Genomic DNA, 18,110 nt, shown 5'->3' on the forward strand with positions numbered 1-18,110 from the left:
TTAACCTATCTGGATCAGGGCCCATGTGAAAATAATATTGAAAGCGTTCAGGGCCCACTCATCTGACCACTTAACACACATGGTCTTGCAGTGGCTGCCGTGTTGGGTGGGCTCTGTGTATTTTTAGAGCATGTTTATTTTAATTATCAATTAAACAATTGTGTTCCTGCTTGGATCAAGGGTAGTCTGGGATCACTTCACTTTTCGGGCTTGTAACCGGTCTGGAGCGGAAACCACAACACGTCATGTTGTAGTACTCAAAGACTACAATTTGGCCGGGACTATCCACTGGAAACAGTTTCAACCCAAAATAATTCCCCTGCACTCAAGGACATACTTTTAGGGCCTACCTAATAAACTCCTTGATGCGGAGTAGTTTTGCTTTTGAAAAATTAGTTTGGTATATGCATCTTTTAGTCCAACTCGTAGCGACTGGAAAGACTATACTAGGCTACTCGAGCATTTTAATTGGGATTGGCGGAAACCAAACGGCCTGTTGTGAACGAACACCAGGCTTTCCCCCAGAAAGCCTGGTAGGCGAGGTTAGATCAAGGGAACTAACTAACATATACTATACTATACTATACGTTTCTATTTATCATTATAGCAATAAAAACACATTTTTCAAGGTTTTAGCCCGTTAAGACCTCAGGCCGATTCTGCAAATGTATTCTAAGTTGCTGTAACAGTGGTGCTCAAACCTTTTCATGTCAAAGACCCCCAACAACCAAAGTCGAAAAACAATGTTGGCACTTGGCAGCAAATTAATTATATCATCATTACATTCGTAATGTTTGCCAATTATTTATCGATATCCTCATGGCCCACCAGTGGGCACACAGGTCGGGAGACCACCAATCACAGTCAGAGCACCCCCCCTCCTCTTCTCTCCTCTCCTGCCCGCCCAGCAGCCAACCCCTTCCCTCATGTTTATGCATTCTGACAGCCAGCACCATGTGACCGCGGCCCAGCCAACCAGGCGGCCCCTGTGAGGGGTGACATCACTAACTAGCTGGTTCCCTCCAGCACTGGGGGAAGCTTCATTTTCTTGCTCCGAGTGTTTGTGCTAAAATGGAGGCTTGTTTGCTGCGTTAGCCTGGGCTTTGCCCCCGTGCTCTAGCCCTCCTCCTGCCTCCTGCTCACGGATGTTGGCAGGCACCGGAGCTGCTGGCGGCATGGTTCTGGACGCTCCCAGCTCAAACGGGCCTTTTCCGCCCGTGGCCCTCATGCATTTTAGAGGTGAGAGAACCACCACCACCAGCGTGCTGCCTTGTTTTGCCGCCTGCTTGTGTGTACGTGTGCGCACGCACGCGGGCGTGTGTGTGTTGAGTTGATGTTGATATGAATGTTAATGTTGCTGCGTTCACATCACCGACTGTGGCCGGTAAAAGCAGATTGTTGTTAGAGACGTAGTGACTTTTCCCTGTGAGGTAGCAGCGTGTTTTAGCGCTCTGCTCTTTGTCTCTCTGCCCGGCCCGTGTGTCTGTGTGTCTCGGGAGGAAGCACAGTGTTTATATGTCAACGAGGAGAAGGCTTTTCCTAGAGCAGTGCATGCATAGCTCAGATTCAGCCGGGGGAGGAGGGGGTGTTGGGGTTGTTTTACTGCCTTTTGCCTCTCCCATCCCCCCACCTGATGTCAAAGGAAGTGAGGTCACAGCCTGTTGTCTGTGCGTGTGTGTGAGAAATGTCTGTTGTGTATGCATGTGTGGTGCTGTGCGACAGAGCTGTGGGAACCGCTTGCTCCTTCTGTCACATACCCGTATGCACAGCATATTGCACATACACACACACACGCACGCCGCACGCGCGCACACACACACACACACACACACACACACACACACAGTTACAACACCTGAACTTCAATGGCAATGAGTTTAGTAGACCCCTTTGAACAGACGTGTCATAGCAATAAACGCAGCTAATAATGATACAGATTGATAGAGGGTATGTGTTTGGTTCAGCCTAGGTGTACCAATTCGCAACCGTTGACAACTACTATTGACTATTGTCAGTGCTTGCTCTTTGGCCTACCTTAATCAGAAAGACTAATTTATCAATTGAATTAGCTGTAGTGCTCTGTAAAAAGAGTCCACTATGTGTGCTGCTGAATGCAGGGTGGATGGTGTTGAAGCCTGCATCTCAGCTCTGAGGAAAACCCTTGTTAAATCACTTAAACCCCATGTCCTTCCGTTGACCAGGGTCCCCTTGGGCCATACTTGGAACCCTCCCATTAACGTCCCCCTTTAACCCTCGTAGGATCCTCGTGTTTTAGTCACACCCAGGGCCTTCGGGTCACTTTGACCCGGCTCATGTTAAACCATTATAAAGTAGTTAGAAATCCCCAAAAATCATATTAAACACAATTTGATTGTCATTACCAACTACTTTACTAACAATTCAATACATATTTTTTATTATCCCCGCCAGGCCGGGATGGCCAAAGGTGAGGGATTATGTTTTCACTCCTCTGTCTGTGGACAGCTAATCTCAGGCAAGTTGGACCAATTAGTGTGAAACTACACACACACACTCCCGGGAGGCCTAGGAAGAACTTCCTCCCCAAATTCTTCACATTGGCCTCTTATAGCGCCACCATCAGGCCGTTGTGTGAACAGCTAATCTCAACTTGGCACACATACGCCCAGGAGGCCTAGAAAGAAACTCCAGTAGAAATCTTTCACATCTGTCTTTTATAGCACCACCATGAGACTGATCTGCACAAAGTGCTACAGGTGCTCGGGTGGCACAGTGTCCCAGCCACCACCACAGAGGTTGTGGATTTGAATCAATCGTGGGGCATCTATGCAAACATAATTGTTGTTCGAGGGAAGGGAAGCTGGGCGGAGAGGGTGATAATTGTCACTACATGTATTCCTACAGCCAGGCTGGGCGGCAGCTGGTTTTTGGAGGGAGGAGTAGGACGAAGGGGGAAGGCCCTACGTCCTCTCGGTGGGGGCTCCTCACGGTCAGGTGATTCGGTAGGATACAACAGCAGTGACAACATAGGGGAGGAATCAATTGGCATAAGGATTGGGGAGAAAAAGAGAGTAAACCATAATTGGCTAATAAAATACAATAAAATAAATGCTACAAATCACGTCGGAATGCTGTGGAACTTGGAATTTGTAAAGTGGCATAGGGACGAAGTTCCCATTTGGTAGCAAAATGTGCCACTCCCGCAAAAATCGTAAGCATTTTTGGAATCATGGCCAATCTGAATAGAAAATGTGACACATACTGTAGGTCATGACATTGATCAAATGACCAGAGAAAATCGGTCTTGTAAATATCCCCCAAAACTTGTTTTGCTCAATTCCGCCTCATGGTGGCACTATAACAGGACGATTTGGGGTTGGATATCTTCCTAGGCCTCCTGGGGGAGTACATGTAAAGTTTCACACTGACTGGTCCAGCGGTGACTGAGATTAGCTGTTCACAGACAGAAGCAACGAAAACATAATCCCTCACCTTTGGCCATCCCGGCCTGGCGGAGATGATATTGATTTAATTGTTATCAATGTAGTTTGTAATGGTGAGCAAATTATGTACTCGAAAATCCATACGTCCAATGTTTATTTTTTTCAGAAAGAAATGGTCTAAATATTAACCATTTAGCATACACTTTCAATGGCCGGGTCAAAGTGACCCGAAGACCCTGGGTGTTATATGTTGATACAGGGGGGTGTTGCAAATGTACCATGTACCATTTTAATATCACATGTTTAGTACAGTAAATAAGCCAAGCAGAAGAAGTTTCATGGAAAAAATCATATTTTAACATACTTTTTCTTGATGTTGAAAATGTAAAACCGGGTCAAAGTGACCCGAAGACCCTACGAGGGTTAAGCACGTAACCCTTATATACGGTACTTCGTCGGATGATGGAAATACGGTATATTGGGCATAGCAACATGTTATGAGCTCGTAGATCTGCTATTGTCGCAATTGTTTTTGCACTGGTTAAATAACTCCCAGGTTTTATGTTTTGGCTCCACAGTGACTTCTCTGTGTGAACGATCAATCTTGGCTAGAAAATGCATTATGAAGCAACCATGTGTGAGCCAACATCATTCCTGTTTGCCTATCCATCCATCTTCAACTGCGTATCCGGAGTCAGATTATTTTGTTTGCCTAGGCCTTAGGGCTACACAAATTATCGACTACACTATCCATAATCTTAGAAACTGGTTTCATTCAGACAGCTTTGTTGTGTTATAGAATCTCTCTACTACTAATGCACTTGTATGTCAGTACTGTATATTGGTATTTGATACAGCATTATTCAGCAGAAATATCACTATTCTGTTGTGCAACTGTTTGACCTGTTGTTGATGTCATGCTGTATTTGCGTGCATTACATTGTGAGCGACCCTGTAAAACAAGATGATTAAATTTTTTTCATTTGCTTCATTTCTTGAAAAGGCCTGGTCAATGAGGAAGACCAGGCATTTGCTCCTAGAGATGTGCCGATTGAGTGATCGCAATCGATCGGCCGATAATGCCTCTATCGGCTTTAATCGGTATCGGCTTTACCTCTATCGGCTTTGCCGATCTACAAGCTAGATCAGCTATTTTCACAATATTTATCTGTGGGACTGAATGTAACCTCAGCTTCAACTCCTACAAGTTGAATTGGATACTAAAGGACCTCAGCTTGCTATCTCCTAATGTTTATACTTAATATACAATGTCAATGTTTTGTAAGAAAAATCATTAAATATATAAATGCTGCTAGAAGAATTTATGGATTGGACGCTGTGATCGGGAATATCGGTATCTGTATCGATTGATTCCAGTTGATCGGTGTTCTGTATTGGCCCAAAGAATCGCTATCGAAGCATCTCTAGTGTCTCTTCAAGAGAACAAATCTCTGATTCCTTACAACGTGTGAGAGATTGTAATTCGTTTCATGAAATTATTGCATTCATTGTTTTGTCAGAAGTCTTTGAGTTAGTGTTCACTTTAACAGAAGGACCATTTACATGTAAAATGGCAGTGTCTTATTTGTTATTTTGTTCATGCATGTACTATACACATACACATGTTTATTTATGTGGCTGTGTTATACGGCAGGAGGTAATACGAACAGGAAGGCTTGTTAATGTCGGTTGTTATCTTGTTGTGCTTTCATCATACTTCCATAGTCCAGTGTGTAGGCTAACATCTGTTTGGATATTGTCGATGACATAGTTTTGACTCAGCAATATTGCTTTGCCTGCAAGGCCCTGTCTGTGTCAATGTACTGGTAATGATTCTAATATGTAGCCTGACCTGGGCCTGCAATCTTCTAATAGGCGTGGAGTCCACGCCTATAGAATATTGCAGAAGTCCACGCCGTGGACGTCTTTGTTTTTGGCCTGTCAGTGACCACAACCAACAAAACACAGACCATTTGTAGTTTTGTAAGTAGCTTGATATCGTGAGGTGTCCGTGTCCCCCTGTCAAAACTATAGGTCCACTCAAATACCCAGAACAGTATGGGCACTGGACAGGCCTGTGTTTACCCTCATTAGGTGAGGAGGATGGAATTGACCCATATCAAGGTAACTCCTCCCAGTTGTCGGCATGACTGATGGCTGATAGAGCTTGCACAAAAACAGATTTTACCCACTTTTTGAGTGGTGTTGACTAGGGTTGGACACGCAGGGTTTCCTGCAGCACTTTATTGGCCAGGGGGGCCAATCTGTAGCACCTGGCCAAGAGACAAGAGTCAACCTCTCCTTTTATGTTGAGGGCAAAAATAAGAATTAGTCTAAAATAAGGGAATTAATTTAGTTGTGTTTTCTGTCATCATGGGCACATTCATGTGTTTTTATATGGCAAAAATAAGAATTAATATTAAAAATTAAGTGAATTAATTACTCAAATTAATTAATTAATTATTAAAAAAATTCGCACACGCTTTGCTCGTGCGCCATGAGATCCCCCCTGGTCAAGACTTTTTCCTGCAGGAAACCCTGACACGGTAACCGCCGTACCGCGGTAAACCGAGGTCTACCGCGGTGTCAGTGTGCTTACCACGGTAAAAAAAGACAAAAAAAGTCTATTTTTTATTGGAAAACCAGCGAGTTTTAAAACGGGGGAGAAGCGAGGACCGCATGCGCTCCATGCCGCTCTGCTCTGGGCCGTGTACCACAGTTTGGAAGCCACATACGTCACTCTCACTCTCAGAGACAGACACAGACAGTCAGACCTACACAGGGCAGCCTGCGTAGAGGAGTACAAAGCAGCGTAAACTTTCTCTGTAATCCACACGACACAAGGATGTGAATACATACATTGTGTTGTGGCATATCTTTTTTTATTCATACGGATTACTGGCGGAGCGCGGGCCGTGTGGACTAAAACCGAAAATGAAACCATTTTACTTTTTCCACCGCGTCGTAACCGCGTCGCACGTTGTGCCCCGTCTGTCGGCGCGTCGGAGATTTTATAACCTTTTCTGTCAAGTCTTGTAACTAAAACCTGTATATAGCAGCACTCAATCACTGCGATTTGAGAGTTGAGACGACGTGAGTTTACAGAATCACTGTACACGATCTGACTACCCGTCCTCTTCTGTTTTGTTCACACAGCTGTTTGTGTCTGAAAAGCTAAGTAGCTAGCCTACGTTACTATGGTAACCCGACAGTGCAGATATAAAAGCTCAGAACGCGTCGCAGAAGCGATGTGTTGTGAGCTTGTAGATCTGCTCCTTTCAAAGCCATACCCGCTGTGCTGTACGGAGAAGTATAACTCGGGCAGTCAGGCTGTGGAGATGCGACTTTTGGGAAGATGATTGCAATATTTTGGCTTATCGCCGAACCTTAATTAATAGATACGGGGGTGCGGTAATTACCGCAGTACCGGCGGTAAATGGGAAGACGGTAATCGCGGTAACAAAATGTCGATACCGCCCCAGGCCTAGTGTTGACCGCTCCTACATCTGGCTTTGAGTGTATTTACTGTATGTCTGTCCGTCGCGCAAAGCTAGGCATTGGCGAGATTCGCGGGACGTTTAATTAAATGAACTCACAAAAGGCACTGTGCACTTCACACTGGGTGTGGGTTTTTACTCATTCTGACCGTAGATCAGACTGTTGATCTACAGTATTGTCTTGTGGTCAATATGACTGATAGATGTATGTCTTTGGGAGGGAATGATAATATGAAAATGCCATGTCACTATTATTGTGGCAAAAATGTTTGCGATTAGCGATAATATCACGATGATAAGCCGTCCTACAAGCTAACACGCAGGTCGTTGCGAGCTTGTAGATCTGCAATTTTTGGCGAATACATTTGTGTATTTATGAGTGAAATAAGGGTGTACAAAATGCACTCTTTACAGGTCCATTTTTGGTACTAAATTTGCAGCTCAACAGGAGCTAATAACGACAACAATTTCACAATAACTCGAAATCTCTGCGATATGATTATTGTGAGAAATTATATTGTCCCATCTAGTATGACTTAGGGATGTCACCGAATAATCGATTTTCGAATATTCGTTCGATTAATCAATATTCGATTTTAATATTTCATAATCGAAAATCGAAAAAATATTAATATTTTTTTTTTTTTTTTTAATACTATTTTTTGGCTTAGTTAGTTAGTTTCAACCAAAATATAGAATATAGGCTAACAATAGTATTAATGATAATAGTACATGGCCATTGATTTATTATTCACACCAGCAACAACTGTAAACTGTGTAGACAGAGTGAAGGAGCACAGCAGAGTGGCAGCTGCCTGCTACACACTCCCCTCCCCCCCTGTCTCAGACACAGGTGTGATTGATTCAGGCTTGATTGTTTGGTACTTGGTGGCCATCATCAAAGAAAAGGGAAAACAGCGTCCTCTGTATTTGTAAAGCATCACAGAATCTGTTCTTGAGAGATTAGGTGAACAGTACACTGGCACACTAAAAAGAAAGATGAAGAGTAGTAGTTAGGCTACCAATTACCTGAAGAGCCATGTTGTACATATGTAAATGTGCATTGAAATCCAGTAAAAAAAAAAGAAAAACGGAAGCTTTTTTTTTTTTTTTTTTTTTTTTATAAAAAAATAAATAAAAATAATTAATTATCGATTTTCGAATAATATTCGATTATTGCTATAGAATAATCGATTTTGATAAAGGTCCATTTTTGACATCCCTACTGTTGTAGATAGTCAGCATTGTCTTGTGGTCAATGTGACTGACTGTAGATGTATGTCCGGTGGTCAATGTTTTCCCATGTGTTTCTTCATCGGCTACGATTTCAGAGCAACACATTTTGATTATTTTAGAAGTCAAGCAATTAAATACTAAGTTACTAAGTTAATATTTATCCACAAGTTTCCAACGTCCCATCGTGCATTGCGCAGAAGGTGAGCGGCACTTCCGGCGTCGCAGCCGAGAGTGATCCACAAGCTCACAACAGTTGCATCTGCGACGCGACGCGAGCTTGTATGTCTGCTGTTTTCCGGCTGTGTCCCACACATAATTGTACAGTAAATTCTCGCTGAAACGGGTGGATAGATTTTGTGCCAACGTTGCATTTTTTTATGCATAGATCCAACTGGATATAATGATATCGCTCTGGACCAAGAACGGTGGTTTAACTTTCGCTAGTAGTGGCACACGTTGGAACCTTGTGTGTGCGACGTGCGTCCCATATAAGAACTAAAGATTGTAGAACTAACTATTCACGTGTCCTGTCTATGAACCGCTGTTTGTCGCTTTTCGAAAGAGTTTCTTGGCGGAATTTGTAAAAGCATGGTTGCCATTAGTGGCATATACAGTATAGGTGATGAGTGGTCAAATATTTTGTGTATTGGAGTGACGGATGATGATAGAAGTCATACTAATTGGGAGGCAGGAGATGGAAGCAAATGGCTGAGTCGTATATCAGAAAGATGTTGTTGGCAGCAATATTGTTACGATTATTAATACTGTATTTGGTGTGAATAAGTATTTTATGGATAAAAGCTATGAGCTTGTAGATCTATTTTTTTAATGAATGAATGAATGAATGAATATATTCTTTTAAAGCAAACTTTTTTAACTCAAAATCTTTTAACTCAAATCTTTGCTTCTGGCCCGTTCTGGGGGTCCCTGGAACAAAGACATATTGAGAATGGGATCCTGGGCTAAACGCATATCATTTTGGGGTTAAACGTTTGAGCACCACTGATAGAGCAACATAGGTTTTTCAGAAAGGATTTGGATAGAAGAAATGTTTTGTAGAATCCACCTCAGGTCTTCAGGGGGTACTGCAAGTGCGTATTCCCAACAGTCCCCACTGTAGCCTGTAGCAAGAGGAAAGGTCATGATCCAAGCCATGCAGAGCGAGGTAGGACGGTGTGAAGCACACACAGCGTGTCCCTTAATATTTTAGGCCCGTTCAGAAACCCTAGTGCTGTTGTGTAACGGGAGGAGCAGACCCGAGGACACAGCCTCAAGAAGAGTCAGTCATCTCTCTTGAGTTGTTGTTGGTCTAGTGTCATTGGCGAACGGACATGAATGACCAGTTTTAAACATGGTGGATATACTGTTCTCTCTGTTGTGTCCTCAACAACAGATAAACAGCTAGCGAACAACTTCAATAAAAGTCCAGTCTTGAATCAACTTTCCCTTTACTTGAAAACTGGTATTGAAAACTGTAAAACTGACAAAACATAGAAACATACAGAAACATTCTGTCAGTCACTTCAAATGTAAGTATAAAGCACTCTGTGCTGCATATACAGTATTATAACATCAAACATAAGCTTTTCTCAATCAAATGTTACATTTCTTTTTTCCCTTACAGGTTAGCAGAAAATAAAAGGTAAGCATATGGTATGCAGGTAGGTATGTAGGTGAGTATACTGTATGACATTGTGTTTTCAGAGTACAGCTACAGTATCATGAATTATAGCCGATCTACAATATTACCAAAAAGCACCACATCAACAGGTAGGTGAAGTACAGGTAGGTATAGTAAGTTCACTTATACAGAAAAAGTTATAATAAACAACCACAAACATCACTTACAGACATATGTTGCCCAAGGCTGAAGAGCTGTGTGTGTTTGCAGCCAAACTGAACTGCTAGACTGCTGCTAGTGACCAAGCTGAACCATATACCCTATATTGGCACTAATTAACTGAGCTAAGCCTAGTGCTGTACTGAAAACATCCTGCAGGTGGTGTAGTTTTCTAAGAAAAACAAATAGTGTTCAGAGTTCAGAAATGGGGTTCAGTACACTCCCCGCCTGGCATAATAACATTCATGCCACTATTGTCCTTTGTCATGTAAGAGCAAGATTACTTCACAGACTGGGCGCAAGTATTCTTTTGCAGTTCCTTGCTTGATTGTCCTTACTGTAACCTTGCGCACTTTCTTGTTGTCGCTGGGTATGGCCTTAACAATGAGTCCGACTGGCCACTCATTGCGTTTCACCTGGTTGTCCTTGAGTAAGACAACGTCCCCTTCCTGGAGATTTGGCTTGTCTGCTTTCCATATTCTCCTAGTTTGCAGCGTGGAAAGGTACTCTTGTCTCCATTTCTTCCAGAAGGCATCCGCCAGACTCTGGACTTGCTTCCATTGGCTTTTGTAGAGACAACCCAGTTCAAAGTCTCCTGGAGGTGCTGGCGTCACACTTGCTTTTTGCGTAAGAAGCCTGGCGGGTGAAAGAACTTCAGGAACCTCAGTATCAGAGGAAATCGGAACCAGGGGTCTGTTGTTCATTATAGCCATGACTTCGGCCATAAGTGTAGTTAGCACTTCATGAGAGAGACGTATTTTGGGTGTCTTCAGCAGCAAAGCGTTGAGGATCCGTCTTGCAACACCTATCATTCGTTCCCACGCTCCTCCCATGTGAGAAGAATGAGGTGCGTTAAATGTCCAAGTGCAGCTTTGGTCCGTCAGGTAGGATTTGATCTGTGGGTCATTTGAGTCGATCTGCAGCTCTTTACAGGCTACAAACCCAAGCGGGTTATAGAGGCTATTCACTGTGGATAGAATCCCTCGTCTTTCATTCAGGGACACTTGGAAAGTGAAGCTGTCGGTCGACAAGTTCCAACTTAATCCTAGGCTCCTCTGAAGAGGTACGTTGTCAGCATCCAGATTGAGATCTTTTAAATCTTTAGCCCTGTCCTCTTGAGGGAACGCTTCCATGACTTGAGGGCTGTTTGAGGCAAGCTTGTGGAGCCTTAGGTTCGACTCTGCCAGCATTTCTGTAGAGCGCCTCAAGAGATCGATTGCAGAGACCTCATCCGAAACTGAGATGAGCCAGTCATCCATTCTCGTCCGGAATAAGTCTTTGTTACCGGTGGTTTTGGAAGGTTGCAGAGCTGAGAACTCAGGTTTCTCTTTTAGGTAGATAGTGTTACTACAGGGGCTTAGGAATGATGCTCTTCCATTTGGTAGCACATTTGTCTTGTAGACGTTAACGTTCGCCGGCTTGTGAACTCCTCCAAGGCAGACCTCTCCCACAACGACCCAGCCCATGTCCAGCCGCTGTGCATAAGGTGTGTTGTTTGGGCCATTGCGCTGCTCACGTACCTTATGCACGCTTAAGATGTCTCTGCCCAGTAGGAGAAGGATGGGGGCTTTAGGCTCAAGTGGAGGTATCTTACCTATGAGGGGCCTTAGGTGTGGGAAGTGCTTTGTGATCTCAGGAGTAGGGATTTCAGATCTATCATCTGGGATCCTGCTGCACTCTATGAGTGAGGGGAGCGTTACTCGTGTCTTCTTGTCAAGTGACTCCATCACAAAGTCGTTTGCTTTTCTCCCTGCAGTTTCAATTACACCTGAACATGTTTTCAGTGTGTAAGACATTACCTCTCCGTGAATGCCGTAGAGATTGAAAAATTCTGGCTTTGCCAGGGATCTGTTACTCTGATCATCAAGGACCACATACATTTGATGAGCGTTATCTGGGTCATTGGCTGGATAAACACTCACCAAGGAGATCTTGGCACAGGACCTTGGCCTGGGATCTTTGTTGCAGATGTCAGTGCACTTATTTGTGATTTCTGTTTCTTCATTTGTTTCGTGCTCCCCGCCATCCTCTCTCTGAGTAGGGGGCACCTCTGTAGGCCAGGGAGCGGGCCCAGGGTGTAAGGCCGAGATATGTCTCTCACTGTCGCACTCCCTGCATTTAACCGTTGCCTTGCAATCTTTGGCCATATGTGCAGTGGATCCACAGCATCGAAAGCAAATACGGTTTTCTTTCAGGTATGTGTTCCTGTCTTCAAGGGACTTCATTCTGAATCCTCGACACTTGGACAATGGATGTGGTTTACTGTGGATTGGGCAAAGCTTATCGGGTTCCTGCTTCTTGTCTTCTGCATTTTCTGCAGTGGTGGGGTTTGATGTCACTTCGGTTTTCCTCACGGTCACAGGTATCTTGCGTGCATTATTTCCCGGAGGTTCAGGCCGTAAGCCTATAGACATAGAGAAGGCAAAGCTCGGATCGTTACGTATCTTCGCCTGGTTGGTAATGAACCACACAAAGAATTCGAAGGGAGGAAATGAGACCCGATTATCTTCTTTATATCTGGAGCCCTGTACGATCCATTTCTCTTGCAAACCATAGGGAAGTTTCTCTATGATAGGTCTGACTCCCATTGCTGTGTCAAGATATGCCAGCCCAGGCAACTGGCCACTGGACTTGGCTGCTTCTACCTCTTGTAGTATGTCTCCAAGCTCCATTAGCTTGTGAGCGTCTTTGTTTGTTATGCTGGGGAAGTTCTCGATCTTTTTCAGCAAGGCATGCTCTATAACTTCAGGGGAGCCATAACAGTCTTCTAACCGTCGCCAGATCATCTGGACTCCTGCTGCTGGATTGTATACGTGCGCTGCCCTGATACGCTTCGCTTGAGGAGAGGACTCAGGACCCAACCACCTCACAAGTAGATCGAGCTCTTCCCTTGAAGTCACCTGTAGTTCTGCTGTAAGATGCTGGAAAGATGACTTCCAGGCCCAGTAATTTTCTGGGCAGTCGTCAAACTGCAACAGACCTGAATTCACGATCTCTCTTCTTGACAAGTACTGTACAAGATCAGCATTCTGTGAAGCCTGTAAGGTACGCTGGTGTAAAGAGGAGGCATCGTGTTGGTTGTGGGGCATGCGACTTGTCAGACTTTGGGCATTATTGGCATGCGTTGATCTTGGAGCAGAGAATGCTTGAGTGTAGTTTGGATGACGCTGCTTGGTTGACTGCTGGGTAGCAGTGTTGATTTGAGTCACTTGCACTTGGTGAAGCTGCTGTGTTTGTTGCTGTGTTGCAGCAATGTTGACTGAGGGGGATTGAATTTGTTGAAGCTGATGTGTTGATTGCTGTGTTGCAGCATTGCGGATCGGCGTCAAGTGCATTTGATGAAGCTGCTGTGTTAATTCTTGTGTTGCTGTGTTGATTGGAGTTGACAGCATGTGAGAGTCTGGAAGATGGTGTAGATCGTGCTCTTCCAAAGAATGTTTATCGACATAGTCTTTGGTGCGCTGAGCAGCGTCCTCTTCCTTCATCTCTGCCAACATATCACGCCGGTACTCTTCCATATCTGCTGCTGCTTCATACACTTCTGCTTCTCTGGAGGCAGCTGTTGCCTCTTTCTGTTGATGCAATACATACAGCTCAGCTTCCATCATAGCTTTTTGTCTCATGAGTTCAGCCTCTCGTTCAGCAAATCTGACCTTGACTTGTGCTGCCTCCGCTTTGGCTCTGGCTTTGGTTGCAGCAGAAGTGTTAGATCGTTTTGAAGTCGCTGCTGAGTTAACTTGTGATCTTGTCTCATAGACATTCTGCTCCATTTTGCTCCTGGTTGTGTAATGTTCAGTTTAGTTTGCTGTCTTCGCCCGCTGCGCTGATGTCTTTTTACTATACTGTTCTCTCTTTTGTGTCCTCAACAACAGATAAACAGCTAGCGAACAACTTCAATAAAAGTCCAGTCTTGAATCAACTTTCCCTTTACTTGAAAACTGGTATTGAAAACTGTAAAACTGACAAAACATAGAAACATACAGAAACATTCTGTCAGTCACTTCAAATGTAAGTATAAAGCACTCTGTGCTGCATATACAGTATTATAACATCAAACATAAGCTTTTCTCAATCAAATGTTACATTTCTTTTTTCCCTTACAGGTTAGCAGAAAATAAAAGGTAAGCATATGGTATGCAGGTAGGTATGTAGGTGAGTATACTGTATGACATTGTGTTTTCAGAGTACAGCTACAGTATCATGAATTATAGCCGATCTACAATATTACCAAAAAGCACCACATCAACAGGTAGGTGAAGTACAGGTAGGTATAGTAAGTTCACTTATACAGAAAAAGTTATAATAAACAACCACAAACATCATTTACAGACATATGTTGCCCAAGGCTGAAGAGCTGTGTGTGTTTGCAGCCAAACTGAACTGCTAGACTGCTGCTAGTGACCAAGCTGAACCATATACCCTATATTGGCACTAATTAACTGAGCTAAGCCTAGTGCTGTACTGAAAACATCCTGCAGGTGGTGTAGTTTTCTAAGAAAAACAAATAGTGTTCAGAGTTCAGAAATGGGGTTCAGTACAGTGGAGCAGACAGCAGCCTCCTTCCTTACACGGGGGATGATGTCAACCGGGTTTGTTTTGCTAGGGCTGTAGTTCCCAAACTTCTTAGCTCAAGAACCAGAAGAGAAATGAAGACCGTTTTCCCTGACTAGTGAAAATAGCAGATCTACAAGCTCACAATGCGTTGCATCGTGCCTCCTTGACGATCTGCTATTTTCACAACTTCTCAATTTCTCCTTTATTTATTTATGGAAATTATTTTATTAAAAAAATGTATATAATGCTTTTGAAAAATGTTGGAATTGTTTTTAATTGATGAAATGTTGTAATCTTTTGAAATAATAAGGGAGTCTAATCCACGCCTCTGCTTTTGATCCCCCCCAGGTCATTAATTTTTATGGCCTTGTGTTCTGACTACCAAGTTCTGGTGTCAGTTTGAGGTTTGTTGTGTGGGAACATCTCTCTGTCTGTGCGTGTGTTGTCGTCACAGTGATGAGCCATTTGTTGTAGAGTGCACCCTGTTGCTGCTCTGAACCGCTTCCCACCGCCTGTCCATTCTTTTAGTTTTCATCTCAAACCAAAGATGTCCAGCTGCTGTTCACCGTCACTGAGTTTTGGGTATTTTGAGTGTATGGACGTGATTTAAACTAAGGATTGTCCAGTAAATCCAACATGTTTTGGTCGCTGTCCACAATAAGTCATTAGTCATGTTTCATGTTTCATCGTCACATCTCTGTCAGGGAGGCCGACTCAACTCTTGGCCACAGTAGATCAGTTAGTACAGGGGTGCCCACACTTTTTTGACTTGAGAGCTACTTTTAAAATGACCAGCTCGACACGATCTACCCACCCCAATAAAAATGTACCTGAGGTGGCTTTGGAATAGCGGCACTGGCGTTACATATAATACAAACACACTTGAAATGGGAAAGAGTGAGGGAAATACCATTCTGTATGGAAGTGATAGGTTTTGGGGGTAATTTGTAATGCTACTGACTCAGTGACTCTTGAAAACATATTGCATTGGGTGGTTTGCTTACTTTAGAAGCCATGAAGTGAGCTGACAGGCCCCTTTTTTATGTCAATCAACCAGTCACCTTAATTCAAGTGACAGATGTGACAGAATTGTTTATAAATATGTGTCTTTGCATTTTAATGATATATTTTTAGGGCATGTCATGTGATCTACCTGCACAGCTTTTGTGATGGTAGATCACGATCTACCTTTTGGGCAGCCCTGAGTTAGTAGCATCTAGGGATGGGACGATCCGTGATATTATCGTTTATCGTGATAAAAAAACACTCGATAATCGTATTGCAGAGATTTAATTTATCGTGATATTGTCCTCCGTCATGCACTGCATCAATTCACCTTTTATTTGCCGAGCTGCATATCTGGTACCACTTAAACCCTCTATATTGGTAAAAGGTACTTATAATATACGTACTTGATACAGTCTTTTTTCACTCTTATCAGTTGTCTTTGCCAAAAAATAGCCGATCTACAAGCTCACAACGCGTCGCTTTGAGACGCGTTGTGAGCTTGTAGGTCTGCTATTTTTAAATCTGGTAACAGATTTCTTTCTTTCCTGTGTGTGAGTGCGCTACCTTTACACGACCTATTGCCCATAGGCTGTCTTGGTGTCACATGGTTGCTGCTTCTTCTTTTCTTTGGGGTTTATTGGTGGTTGGTGTAACCTTAAAGGTGCATTACCGCCACCAACTGGACTGTAGTGTCGGTAGATCAGGTGTCAAAGTAGTTAAATATGAGAAACTGCATGTAACTAGTGCGTCGCTCTTATGTGATAACAAAATGATATAGGCCTACGTTGCCTTTTCCTAAGATACCTGACATTGTGAAGTCATGATGTTATGTGGTAAAAAAAACATCATCATTTGGACATATAGCCTACAGTAAGTTAGAATATTATTAAATATACATGAGAAAGAACACCAACACTAACTTCAACACACCAATCCACCAGATTTTATATTGACTGTGTGTCAATTCTTGTTTGGTAATGTTCCTAACCCGGGATAATGGATTTTGATTATCGCGATAATATCGTAAATTTCTTTTGCCACAATAATCGTGATATGGCATTTTCATATCGTCCCACCCCTAGTAGCATCAGCTGGGCGACGATTCGAGCTGACCCCGTGTATCCAGTGCAACAGCAGACGCCTGCAGGCATCTCCGATTAGCCGCGGTCACACTGGTCCAAAGTCCTGTCACTATGGTAACTTAAACATGCCCATTGTTCACAGTGAGAATAGGTTGACCGACTCAGAAACCACATCTGCATTGAGAGAGAAAACCCAACGCGCACATTAATTATTTAGACGATAAACAAATCTATTCTTACCCCCGGCTTGAACACCCAAACAAGGTCAGAGATGAATAGCGGTACTTTACAGTTGGTAAAGGTTAAATCCATCCAAATTGTTTTTCTAAAACACGTTTAAAAAAACACTGCCAGGGTGTAGGCAAACAATAAAGTCTTACAACAATCAGTCCTTAGAATGTACAGGGAGCCGGGCCAAGGGAGAAATGTATGTGTGTGAAATGTTCTCTCGCTTGCGTATGTGTGTGAAACGCTCTCTCGCTTGCTGTGTCTCTGTTAAAAGATGTGCTGTTACATTCTGGACTGACTTGCAAGCATGAGAGGGAGGCCTGGCTAACACCAACATTACAGTAGCCGAGCCCGAGACGAAATGAAAACATGTATAACCCTTCCAAAATCACAGAATTATTAAAAGGACTTGACCTTAGATAAGATCTTTAGCTGGAAAAAGCTGGATTAGATCACAGAGTTGACCTGTTTGTCCAATTTAAAATCACTATGCATGATCACACCCAGATTTGTGCTATACGGTTTGTTCTCGCCAAGTTATCTGTTTGTAATAGTGCAGCTGTTTTATGTAGCCAGCTGTTCCTACAGGTTTGCGTTTCAAAATCAGAAACGGCTTATTGCTTTGTATGAGGTTCATGCAAGGAATTTCTTTTAGCATCTGGTTCAGAGACGACCCAACATCAAGACGTATATGTAGTCTTTTGCCAATTGTTATGCCTACAACGAGACCTTTTCTTGCACATGGGGTGGGGGTTGGTTAAATGTATTTTTTACAGACTAAGATGCTATACTTTACTCTTATGGTATTCACTCAAAGTTTTAGCTTAACTGCTTTCCCTCCAGTTGCAGCCAGCTTTCAGATTGCTGCTCACAGATGGTGCCATCATTTGACGTAGTAGTTGGTCCAGGTCACGCTCGCTCTTGAACATCGATTTGGCCACACATCAGCTGCTCACGCATGCACGCAGCCAGGCCTGGCTGGCTCAATGACAGTTATGCATGGAAGCAACTTGGTTGGATCACAGACAGTTATGTATGAAATGCATGCAGCCCGGCTGTCACAATTCTTACACAATCGTCTGATCGCAATTATTTGTGATCGACATAATAGTTTCCATGTTGAAAGGTTTCATACATAGTTTCAAACGTTTTCCAAAAATAGAAGAAATAGGAGATCTACAAGCTTACAGCGCGCCACTTTGTGTCGTGTTGTAAGCATGTAGATCAGCTATTTCTGCAATTT

The 18,110-nt window shown here is 43.3% G+C and overlaps 1 protein-coding gene across 2 annotated transcripts in view; it reads left to right on the forward strand.

The window, feature by feature from the left end:
• Positions 1 to 18,110, forward strand: part of LOC308301353 (serine/threonine-protein phosphatase 2A 56 kDa regulatory subunit gamma isoform-like) — a 56,919-nt gene that overhangs the window by 15,382 nt on the left and 23,427 nt on the right. Inside the window, exon 1 of one of the 2 annotated variants that reach the window (XM_080745313.1) lies at positions 1,062 to 1,239. The exons of the other annotated variant lie outside the window; for it this stretch is intronic. Coding sequence (XP_080601439.1) covers positions 1,146 to 1,239 — 94 coding nt within the window. The 5' untranslated portion in view covers positions 1,062 to 1,145. Of the gene's footprint in view, positions 1 to 1,061; positions 1,240 to 18,110 lie in introns of those variants that run through there. 2 annotated transcript variants of the gene reach the window in all.

Source organism: Nannobrachium achirus (genome assembly GCF_963921795.1).
Source record: "Nannobrachium achirus genome assembly, chromosome: 16".
In the NCBI taxonomy this organism is placed as follows: domain Eukaryota; kingdom Metazoa; phylum Chordata; class Actinopteri; order Myctophiformes; family Myctophidae; genus Nannobrachium; species Nannobrachium achirus.